An 11,716-nucleotide genomic window follows, 5' to 3' on the forward strand; every position below is an offset into this window, starting at 1 on the left:
TGTCTTGCTGTTGCTGAAATTAACAGCTAGATCCTGTTTTAACAGCTACAGTATACAACTGTAATTTAGCAGCATATAGCTGTCAAATTACATACTATCTACTGTTGTTGAAATTAACAGCTGTGTTCCCAGCATGCACTGCGGAATTACTCATGAAGAAATTACTTTGATTTTTTACTTTTTACTGGTTTATTTTGAAGTTGTTTTTGTTGTAGTCTAAGTTACTTATATTTTAATGTTCAGCTTTTACTTTTTTACGTATAAGTATGTTTGTTAATTGTCACCACTGTTGCGTTTTGTATGCCGAGAGTTGATATCTGTGTGTCTTGCTAAAAACTCAAGTTATGCTATAAGTTCATCAGAAACATCAAACATTCATTTTGCTGAACTATCATTTACTGTTTTTGCTTTTATGTATAATGTATCACTATTGCCACACATAGTGCCATTTGCAAGGTAGGATCAGATATTCAGTCTGACCTTAGGTTTTGTCTTCCAAATAGCACAGTGCAACAACTTGTCTTTTATTTAAACATAAATTGACTGTCTGGAAGAACATAATATAATAATAAAGAAGGTCCAAGGTGCCAGCTCAAGAGAACACTAATCATCATAATGGTGACTTCAAACAAACCACAACTATTGATAACAAAACAACAAAACTAATTAAACTAAGACTTCTATTAAGTCTGAATAAAAACTTTTGTATGTTTTTTTTTTTTTTTTTGTAGCCCCAATGCATTGCCAAAGCATACATACTTATTCAAGCGCAAAGGCTTATGGGTATTTCACCATTATAACCCACAATGAAGTGCTATACTGTTATTTTACTGTATACAGGTTGTTGTTGTTTAGTTTTGTTTTTTTTTTCATAAAAAATACACTGTTCAATCCTGGCAAAATTGTACATTTAATATGTACATTGCTTCAAAGGTTGATTTTTTATTTGACCTCATTAGACAGACAAGTGAAGGCTGATGTGAGATGATAAAGAACAGAGGAGTTAGTCAGAAACATCATGAACACTAACCATGTGCCACAAATTAAAATTTTCACATTTTGTCTTGAAAATGTTTCAAATTTTAAAATACATGTTTCAAAATGTCACTATAGCATTCACCAAGATGATATCATGATTGTAAATGTTCATTTTCCCCAAATGCCTTGCATAGAACAGCTATTTACTGTAAAACTAGTCACTTCACAGTGAGCCTGCTCTTGATCTCCCAGAATGCAACATTTTTAACAGCAAACTACCGTATTTTTATACCCCAACATAAAGAATCGTCAACAGACTAAATACTGTCCACAACACCTCACAAATAAACCTTTGGACTATGAATAATAACGGGAACATTGCTTCCAGCAGGCAATTTAAAGTTTAATCATGACTAAAATTCACATTTATTGTTGAATGCGGTGAATTTGTACAGAAGCAATGCTTTAAATAATAAGGACGATTTAAGACACAACTTTTCAAGTTTACTTGCTGATAGTTATTACACGCAAATGCACCACGCGCTGTCAGCATGCTTAAACATTACAAAAAGTGAGGGGTTGTTGTATTTGCTTTGATTATTGGATGGGATACCTCCCCCCATCCCCCCTGGAATCTCTTATGTGCAGACATGACATAATGATGCAAAGATGAACGTCATCAGCCAGCGATTTCATGCCAAATCGAATCCGACAGCTCAAAATACAAATCATTTTTATAGGCTTACCATAGTGAATCGGGGTAAGGTAAGGACATTGTTTTGAACACTGATTGTTTATGTACTCAATCAGTAATGGCAATTTGTTCATTTTTAACCAAACAATCTTACATAGTGCAGCTTTAAGTTTCAATTTCACGTAAATTGAAAGTTCACGTTCAGTTCGCGACACCTGGCCATTAAAAGACCACGTGGCCACCGTCCGTAACCATAGCAACAGCTCCAGTACCCACACAGGCACAAGAGTTTTCCCATTTAGGCTTACAAAATCTTACAAAAAACTATTTTATATTATATATTTATACATTAAATCTAATATTTTTGCCACGTGTAAATAAAGCATTTCACGGGTTTTAACCGTGGATTATAAATTCTTTATTTTAATCAAACGTATAATCACGTCATCCCTAATTAAATGCATAGGCTTTAATATTTATACACTGTATCATATCAAACATTCAGAAAAAGCATTAGGGTTAATGTTTCATAAAAAATTTACCCTTTCAGAAAGTTGCAATTCTTACCTGCTCATCTGAAATGCCTGTCTGCTTTCCTCAGCATGAAAAACAACCGATCATATCAATGTACACCTTTAACATCTTCACTGACTCCACAAATGACTCATGTGATATATTTCATGCTATCTAAATTCATATGAAGGTTTTGTGTGGGTAACAGACCTACAGACCAAAATTGCACATCATCAGCCACTGACTATGTCTTATGAGACACAAAGTTTTATTCCTACGTGTGCCCCCCGTCTTCCCCAATTCTATGCCACTGTAGTCAGCATAGTTTTCCAGTTAAAATATCTAAACATCCTTAAAACCATACATTTTCCTGATAAGCAAAGCAGCATAAGACACTGACACTTGTTTTCAGAGAATAAATATGTAGTTTGTCTTGCGGCACTGGCAGAATCTTTCAGTTTTTTCCACTTGCTTATGCTTAAAACTAGTGAAAAAGTCTGTCAGTGCTGCAAGACAAAATTCACTTCAAGGTGCACTCGCTTACTTTTTTGCTGGACTTGCAGTGAAACACTGGGTTGCGGTTGCAGCATCATTTAAAATCGATAGTTTTCAGTTAAAGATGCAATTGCTGAATTCACTATTCACAGTCAGCCATGATTAATTCAGTTCAAGAGTGAAAGTATTCAATAACAGGACGGTTACTGAGATTAAGTGAGTGGCATTCAGCTGGTCTTGTGATACTAACATGGCAGCCCCCATGAGTGGACCCTCTCCGTGTAGAATAAAAAAAAGCTTTTATAAGGTTAATGAGCTGAATGGAGTCTTCATATCCCGTGAGAGGTCATGATTTTATACATAGGTTTTAAAATAACAAAATTAATTTCTTTAGGATTGAAACTTTTTTAATGAGGAATAAATTACTGAGTGCACCTTTAATATCTTATGCAACAAAATTACAGGTACATTTAAGTTGTATTAAGGATGTTTATTTTTACTGGAAGACAAGACAAAGAATCTCATTAAGATTTTTTTTGAATTTTTTTTTTTTTTTTTTTTAAATCTATTTAAAAATTGTTAGTGAAGAATTTATCCTATTAATCTATAATCTAGTCGCTTTTAGATACGGCATCTCTTTGCGATGTGTTTGAAGTACAACATTGGACAATGTCTCTAGAATAGATTTGTCTTGAATCCAATGATTTAGCAACTATTTTTGTCAAAGGTGTTTGACGTGCAGCTCTGGGGATATGAGGAAAAGACAGTAGTGCAACAAATTAAAATGATTTCAATTATTTAACATTTAACTTTAAGGTCCACAGCAGTGTGTAACATTATAAAGTGTCTTAATTACTTTTACCAAGCCTGTTACAATTTTAATAGGGTGAAATTAAATACCCGAACTTGCACTGGGGATTTAAATGTCACCGAATCGTAGGAATGAACCTTTTAGAGCAAGGACACGTTCGGTGTGAACGACCCCTAGCCGGTCCCCCTCTTAGATTACACTGCCCCCACGCGGCGTAAAGGTGAAGTGCGTTTCAGATTGACTGACAGCGAGATAAAGTCGCACCTTTCTCAGGTGTCCGTCCTCTGTGCTGTGTGGTAAACACGATAGCCCATACTTACTTCTGTCCAGAGGAGACCTCGCTCATGGAGCGGTGACACACTTTGGGTGAGCTGACAACTAGACTTTATATTTTTCAGCTGATCTGACATTCTTACATAACATGCTTTTACCTAGGCCGATATGTTTGTTGCAAAATAGGTGTGTGACACAATGTCATTAATTATTCCTGGGGGAATTGTAAAGTAGTTTTAGATGATGACGGTAATCATCTTCCAACAAGTCCAAACTCGAATCAAACGTGTTTTCTGTTTCAGTGCATGTTGAATTCACTGTATACATGCACTGGTGTGTTAATTGTGCTGTTTTGTGTAGAAGCCTTTATTCAAATAATTCTATGCCTCATTTTAATGCTTTTTTTTTTTTTAAATGAACACAGTGTGCAGTGCAAAAATGAATATGCCCCCTTCCCATTAGAAATGGTAGTAATGTATTTTTACATCAGTCTGTTGGCTTACTGTCTTCTTATCCATCATGCTTTAGTTGCATGTAAACTTGATGCATTCTTTTAATCTGTAAGCAATCTGTTCTTGAAATTACAAATAAAAGATTTGTGCAGGACAGGCATTTGACCAGCAGATAAATTATAGATTCCCACTTAGGTGAAACTCAATCTCCCCCCTCTTGTTACTCTCATTGCTTTCACTGACGACCCCAACTTACAGTTGCCCAGCATGCAGCAGGAGTGTGTGCCATGAGATCAGCCACCGCACCAACATTCCCGACAAGACCATCTGAGCAAGACCTGAAAAATGCCTTATCCAACAGTGCAGTCACAGGACACAACCACGTCTCCAACTCATCAAGACCAGCCCAGACCAGAACAAAATCGTCCACAGACACATTTCATTGTAGTTCTTTGTATCATCATGGCCATAATCGAGGTTTGTTTCCCTGATATTTTTCACAGGCTTCACCAGTAAAATGCATGATGGAAGTAGAGTGTGTCTTGTAGAATCTTGCAGAAATACCTTTTGTGTGTAAGAAAATGCAGATAAATGTGATGTTGCCGAGGGCCCCGGGAACCTGAACAACCCAGTGAAAGCCTCAAGGAGCCACCAGGAACTCCACAAAGAGCTGTTACTGGCCCACAAAAAGTGAGACAAATACTAAAAATATAGGAACTTTTACCACCCAGAAAAATGTTCATATCCCCTATTGATGAAATGTAATCTTTTGTAAACCTCTGAGCTTTTTTTAAGTGGGGCTGGTGAAAAATTGATGATGGCTCGTTCTTTCTCCTTGGTCTTTTGTGTCAGGCAGCCATGTGTGGACACACAGGCTGCAATCGTACACCCGCTGGTATTATCAGCAGTCTACACTCAGGCCACACTGTGTCAGGCACTGTAATGTTAGGCAGGTCACTCCTGCTATGTGCAACCTCCTAATAATGTGATGTCCTTTGGAGATGTACTAAAAAGGAAAAGTTCAGTCTTGGTTTGGATGGTATCAAAAATTGCCCTAAAATGACTACAATAACAGCAGTCAATGCTCATGATGACAGAGTTCAGTGAAAGAGTTATCATTTTGAAAGTATAAGAAAAATTTAGATCAAATTGTTTACCTTGAGTAGGCTACATGATATAATTTTGTTGAGATGTATAATTTAAAGGTAGTGCCAGGCTCTTAATGTGATTAACCCAAGCAGAACATCCTTGTTGGTTTGGCATTCTTATCAACCATTTCGATTTGAGGGTTAGGGTTGGGTCTGGGGTTGGGGCTTGAACTACGTTCTTTTCAAGTCTTTTCCCTCTGACTTTAGGGGTTGGTTTGTATTTAAAAATAGCATTATATTATATAAAAATGCTACTTTTATATCTGTCTCTGACTGTTTCTTGTGCTTTGGTTCTTCGGGCGGGACAGAGGGCTGGTGGCGTGTTGTAAGCCAGAGCTTCAGATGGTTTTGGAGAGGAGGAAGAGAGAACAGACCCAGAAGGAGGAGGGAGAACAGAGCAGGAGCCCTCTGGAACAAGTCCTCCTCAAACGCCAGCAGAAACATCAGGAGATGATGGTCAGCTAACACCAGTCTGTGATGTGTGTGTGTGCGTGTCTGATGTAAACGACTCGGAATGAGTTGAATTTTGAAACATTTTGTTTCATTTCTGTAATTTTGTTTCATTTCGTTTTTGATGAAAGTGCTGGCAAACTGCATTACCATAGTTTTATTGTAGTTACAATCAGTGTGGTTGGTATGGTATTTTGGTGGAAACTATTGTTACCATGGTACATTTTTGGAAGTGTCAGTGACGAGTTGCAAAAAAAAAAAAAAAAACCCTGTTTAGAAAACCGTTATAATGTAATAGTTGTAATAATGGTAACACTTTACAATAAGTTTGTTCAATAACATTAGGTAACTACTTTAGTTAATATGAATAAACAATGAACAATACTTTTACAGTAATTATGAATGTTTGCTAATGTTAACTGCAAAATATACTAATACATTTTTAAGATTAAAAGTTGTATATGTTAACATCAGTTAAAGGAATGTTCTGGGTTCAATACAAGTTAAGCACAATCAACAGCATTTGTGAAAATTATTGTGATAATTTGTTGAAAATAATAATAATAATTTCAACTAGCCCCTTCCTTTTCTTTAAAAAACGAAGCAAAAATAAAGGTTTCAGTGAGGCACTTGCTGTACAGTGGAAGTGAATGGGGCCAATTTTTTAAGGGTTTAAAGGCAGAAATGTGAAGCTTATAATACTATAAAAGCACTTACATGAATTTATTTTTATTTGATCTGTAAAGTTGTTTAAATTGTCCTTTATGGTCGTTTTAGGGTTTACAGCATTGCATCGTCATGGCAACGAAGTTGTAAAATTTATGTAACTTTCCACAGAAAAGGTCAGTAAGCGATTTTATCACACTAAAATCAGGTTAACACACATATTGTTTAAGTCAAAATGAATGTTTGTGTTAATCAACATTATGCTACAAATGCTTAACTTGTATTGATCCTGGAATATTCCTTTTATGCAATACGAGTAAACATAAACCAACAACGAACAACAGATTTTTAATAAATTAACTTTAATGAAGATTAAAAAATGGTGTGAAAACAATTATTGTTCATCATGATAGCCTAATGCATTAACTAGTGTTAACAAATACAACCTAATTATAAAGTGTTATCGTAATAATTTATATTAATTCCATAATGTAAACGGATTGTCTATATTTTGAATTCAAGAGTGTAACAGGATAATTTGGCCAAATATTGCAATCAGTTACTTCTAATAATCCCAGATACAGTATGTTTATTATTCACTGCATTATTAATCAGCACAACTAAATACAGTTTCAAGTGACAGCTGTGTGTAAATGCAGTGGACACTCCCATCTCTGTGATGCAGACATCGCTTGTCCCATGTGAATAGACGGTAAACATTACAGACGTCCCCAGTAATAATTATTTTACAGACATACACCGATCAGCCACAACATTAAAACCACCTGCCTAATATCGTGTATGTCCCCCTCGTGTCACAAAAACAGTTCTGACCCATTGAGGCATGGACTCCACAAGACCTCTGAAGGTGTCCTGTGTTATCTGGCACCAAGACGTTAGCAGCAGATCCTTTAAGTCCTGTAAATTGCGAGGTGAGGCCTCCATGGATCTGACTTGTTGGTCCAGCACATCCCATAGATGCTCAATCGGATTGAGATCTGGGTAATTTGGATGCCAAGTCAACACTTTGAACTCTTTGTCATGTTCCTCAAACCATTCTCGAACAATGTGTGCAGTGTGGCACTGTGCATTGTCCTGCTGAAAGAGGCCACAGCCATCAGGGAATACCGTTACCATGAAGGGGTGTACCTGGTCTGCAACAATGTTTAGGTAGGTGGTACGTGTCAAAGTCCAGAACAGCAGGACCCAAGGTTTCCCAGCAGAACATTGCCCAGAGCATCACACTGCCTCTGCCGGCCTGCCTTCTTCCCATAGTGCATCCTGCTGCCATCTCTTCCCCAGGTAAACGATGCACACACACCTGGCTGTCCACATGATCTAAAAGCAAATGTGATTCATCAGACCAAGCCACCACCTTCCATTGCTCCTTGGTCCAGTTCTGATGCTCACGTGCCCATTGTAGACACTTTCGGCAGTGGACAGGGGTCAGCATGGGCACTCTGACAGATCTGCGGTTGCACAGCCCCATATGCAGCAAGCTGCAATACACTGTGTGTTCTGACACTTTTCTATCATGGCCAGCATTAAGTTTTTCAGCAATTTGTGCTACAGTAGCTCTTCGGTGGGATCGGACCAGACGGGCTAACCTTCGCTCCCCACGCACATCAATGAGCCTTGGGCACCCATGACCCTGTTGCCGGCTCACCGGCTGTCCTTCCTTGGACCACTTTTGGTAGGTACTAACCACTGCATACCAGGAACACCCCACAAGACCTGCCGTTTTGGAGATGCTCTGACCCACTCTTCTAACCATCACAATTTGGCCCTTGTCAAAGTCGCTCAGATCCTCATTCTTGCCCATTTTTCCTGCTTCCAACACATGAAATTCAAGATCTGACTGTTCACTTGCTGCCTAATATATCCCGCCCCTTGACAGGTGCCATTGTAATGAGATAATCGATGTTATTCACTTCACCTGTCAGTGGTTTTAATGTTGTGGCTGATCAGTGTATGTCCGAGAAATGAATCTGTGTTTTGAACTGCCTCTGCGCTCTCACCTCCTTGTGGTCTGTTGTTGGATTTGGCCTCTGTTACCAGCAGATGACCAATCTTATTATTCACTGATTGGCTCATCTCTGATAATCTACTCTGTTTAAAATCTTGGATCTAATACAGCTGCCAACACCATATTGTCAGTGTAGATGCAAACACATATTCATGTGGACGCACGAGACATCGTAGCGCATTCTGGAAGGAGCGGATGGTGAGCGCCTCGAGAGCAGCCGGAGATCTTGTGAGATGCACTCCTCGCTCCGTTGAAATTCTGATCCCTCTGCTCCTGCTATGCTCTGCTCACATGCTCTGGCTGAAAAGGGCTAATAATTTAGCTCAGAGAGTTAACAAGACAACTATATAGCACAAGATTAATGTTCAACAATAATTTCAGTTTATACAGATTCATACAGATTAGATACAGATTCAAACTCCATTCTAAATCTCTCTCTCTAAACAAAGTTGAGGCCTTGGTCCCTACAGGGACCTGAAAGGGGCCTCCTTCTACCAAACAGTATTAATCCCAAATTCATATGGAGCAGCTCTAGTACAGGATCAAGACGCTGTGTGTATATGCGTGTGTGTTGAGTTAAAGAAAATAAATGAGCCATTTCCCTCAAGGTTATTATTACTGTTTTCTTAAAGGAATAGTTCACTAAAAAATGTAAATTCTCTCATCATTTACTCACCCTTATGCCATCCCAAATATGTTTGACTTTCTTTCATCTGCTGAACTCAAATTATGATTTTTAGAAGAATATTTCAGCTCTGTAAGGCCATACAATGCAAGTGAATGGGTGCCAAAAATTTTAAGCTCCAAAAATCACATAAATGCACCATAAAAGTAATCCAAAGACTCCAGTGGTTAAATCAATGTCTTCAGAAGTGATATGATAGGTGTGCGTGAGAAACAGGTCAATATTTAAGTCCTTTTTTTTTTTTTTACCATAACTTCTCTTCCCTCCTCAGTCAATCTCCACTTTAACTTTCACATTCTTCTTCTTGTGTTTTTGGTGTTTCACATTCTTTATGCATTTCCTGGGAGGAAAATGTCTAGCATAAAAAAAAGGACTTAAATATTTATCTGTTTCTTATCCACACCTATCATATAATGTCGGATGATATGGTTTTAAACACTGGAGTCTTATGGATTACTTTTATGCTGCATTTATGTGATTTTTGGAGCAACAAAATTTTGGCACCCATTCACTTGCATTTTATGGACCTACAGAGCTGAAATATTCTTCTAAATATCATAATTTGTGTTCTGCAAAAGAAAGAAAGTCACATCTGGGTTGCATGAGGATGAGTAAATGGTGAGAGAATTTTCATTTTTGGGTGAACTATCCCTTTAAGGAGTTTCCTGTAACTGGCTGCACATTTTCATGAGTTTTAAAATGTGTTCATGCAATCTAAGTTATGTATCTCTTGATATCTCAGAAAGAGAAGGAAGAAGAACAGAAGTTACAGGAGGAGGTTCAGCTCTTGGAGTTTGTGAGAGTGAGACAGAACCTGAAGAAAGTCCATTCAGCACTGCACAAGCACACTCACTCCTGAATGTGATCAGCCCAAGACACTGGCACTGATCTGACTAAAGGAATAGCTCATCTGGCCATGCAAATTTATTTTGGAATAATGTACACAGTGTTTTCCATTATATCTGATATTAATCGTTTGTTTTTCATACATGTTTGAACAGTTATAGCTTACAACAATGTTTTATTGAAGATAGAAACCCCCTACAAAAGAACTGTGGCGTTCCCATGTTACAGATATTGTATCAGATGGTTATGCTATTGTAATTTTGATATAAAGCATGGCACTGAATGATTACTGTGTATCATGTACATACATGGTTCACCGATGGGTACTCATAAAAAAATGGTATAGGGGTGGTAAAGAGCATAATGCTAATGCGCAGTCACTGTCAGTATTTTGGCATTTGTCTAAATCAGTTCAGTTACACAGAAGAATTCTGAAAGATCACTTGGTCTATCAGTTGTTGTTCTTCACATTGTTTAATTTACAGTGCAAAACAAGGAAGTTTTATTTGGTTTATTACATTAACCACAACCTGTCACTAAAAGTAAAAAACTAAAAGCACCTTTTGTAACTCCATCTAATTGTCTGCTGAATATTTGAAATATAAATCGTTTTAATCAGGGGTGTAGAATCAAGAGCACCAATTAGAAGAAGAGCAAGTGTAATTAGTAGAACATCAGGAAGAATGACCACAACCAATATAAACCTCAATCAACTGGTCTGATTTGGTCAGAAGCATTATGAGCTTATGAGTCCGGAAGTCGATTTCCAAGCTATTTAAAATCCACCTTTCCACTTTATGTTAAATGATTTTCAAATGGAGAAGCTTTCTGGCAATCTGTCCAGACCGGGCTGACTGACCAAAATCACCCTAAAAGCAGAGTGCAAGATGCTTCAGGAAGTCTCAAAGAACCATCTGGTGTCATCAAGGGATCTACAGGCCGCTCTGGCAACAGTCATTGTGAATGTGCACCAGTCAATTATTAAAAGGAGGCTCTACAAATCTGGTCTATGGGAGGTCACCAAGAAGAATGCCTAAACTTAACCCAATAACACTTGACAACCACACACTGTCACAATACTTTTTGTTTTTATTTTCAACAATTATGCTTTTTATTATCATTATTATTATTATTATTTCAAACCTAACAAACTTCTATTTGTGAAATGTTTTGCTTGAAAAGTGTGCTCATGCTATACTTCTTAAAAATAAATGCCACTTGCTTTTATATTTTGTTATCTAATGCAATGATATGCATACATTTTTTTTTATTTCCAAATACTTTTTGGAGCAATAGAAAGACCGACATGCAGACAGAAAACAAATGGAAAAACTAACAAACATGTAACGTACAAAAATGGCCAACAATAATATGGGAAAATATATAAAATAGTTATATTAATATAGTTTACAATGTATAGTCACAAAATATTTGTATTTATATTTTATATTAATTATATTTTTTCTGATATGTTTTTGTTAGCCTGTGTTATTTTCTTAAGGATCCTAATGATCTGTGTATTCGTGTAATTCTCTCAGAATGTGTTTGAAGAGCGGACGTTGTTTTGATGTTCTAAAGTTCTTAGGTGTTTATGACGTAACAGAAAGAATTCTTAAAGTCCAGTGAGAGTTGCATATAAATGTGTGAATTTCTCGTAATTCTCTGAGAGTGTAGTTGGC

The 11,716-nt window shown here is 37.2% G+C and overlaps 1 protein-coding gene across 3 annotated transcripts; it reads left to right on the plus strand.

The window, feature by feature from the left end:
• The first annotated feature begins 3,727 nt into the window (after positions 1-3,727).
• Positions 3,728-11,243, plus strand: si:ch211-218o21.4 (protein FAM107B). Of its 3 annotated transcripts, none has more exons than XM_051669919.1 (5): positions 3,728-3,857; positions 4,475-4,693; positions 4,795-4,906; positions 5,664-5,820; positions 9,934-11,243. In XM_051669919.1, the coding sequence occupies exons 2-5, from the start codon at positions 4,504-4,506 to the stop codon at positions 10,048-10,050; spliced, it is 576 nt and encodes a 191-aa protein (XP_051525879.1). In that variant the 5' UTR covers positions 3,728-3,857; positions 4,475-4,503; the 3' UTR covers positions 10,051-11,243. The 3 variants fall into 3 exon arrangements, with proteins under 3 accessions (XP_051525879.1, XP_051525881.1, XP_051525880.1); XM_051669921.1 differs by having other exon boundaries at positions 5,673-5,820; XM_051669920.1 differs by having other exon boundaries at positions 4,804-4,906.
• The last annotated feature ends 473 nt before the right edge of the window (positions 11,244-11,716 follow it).

This window comes from Myxocyprinus asiaticus, chromosome 33 (genome assembly GCF_019703515.2).
Source record: "Myxocyprinus asiaticus isolate MX2 ecotype Aquarium Trade chromosome 33, UBuf_Myxa_2, whole genome shotgun sequence".
Taxonomy (NCBI): domain Eukaryota; kingdom Metazoa; phylum Chordata; class Actinopteri; order Cypriniformes; family Catostomidae; genus Myxocyprinus; species Myxocyprinus asiaticus.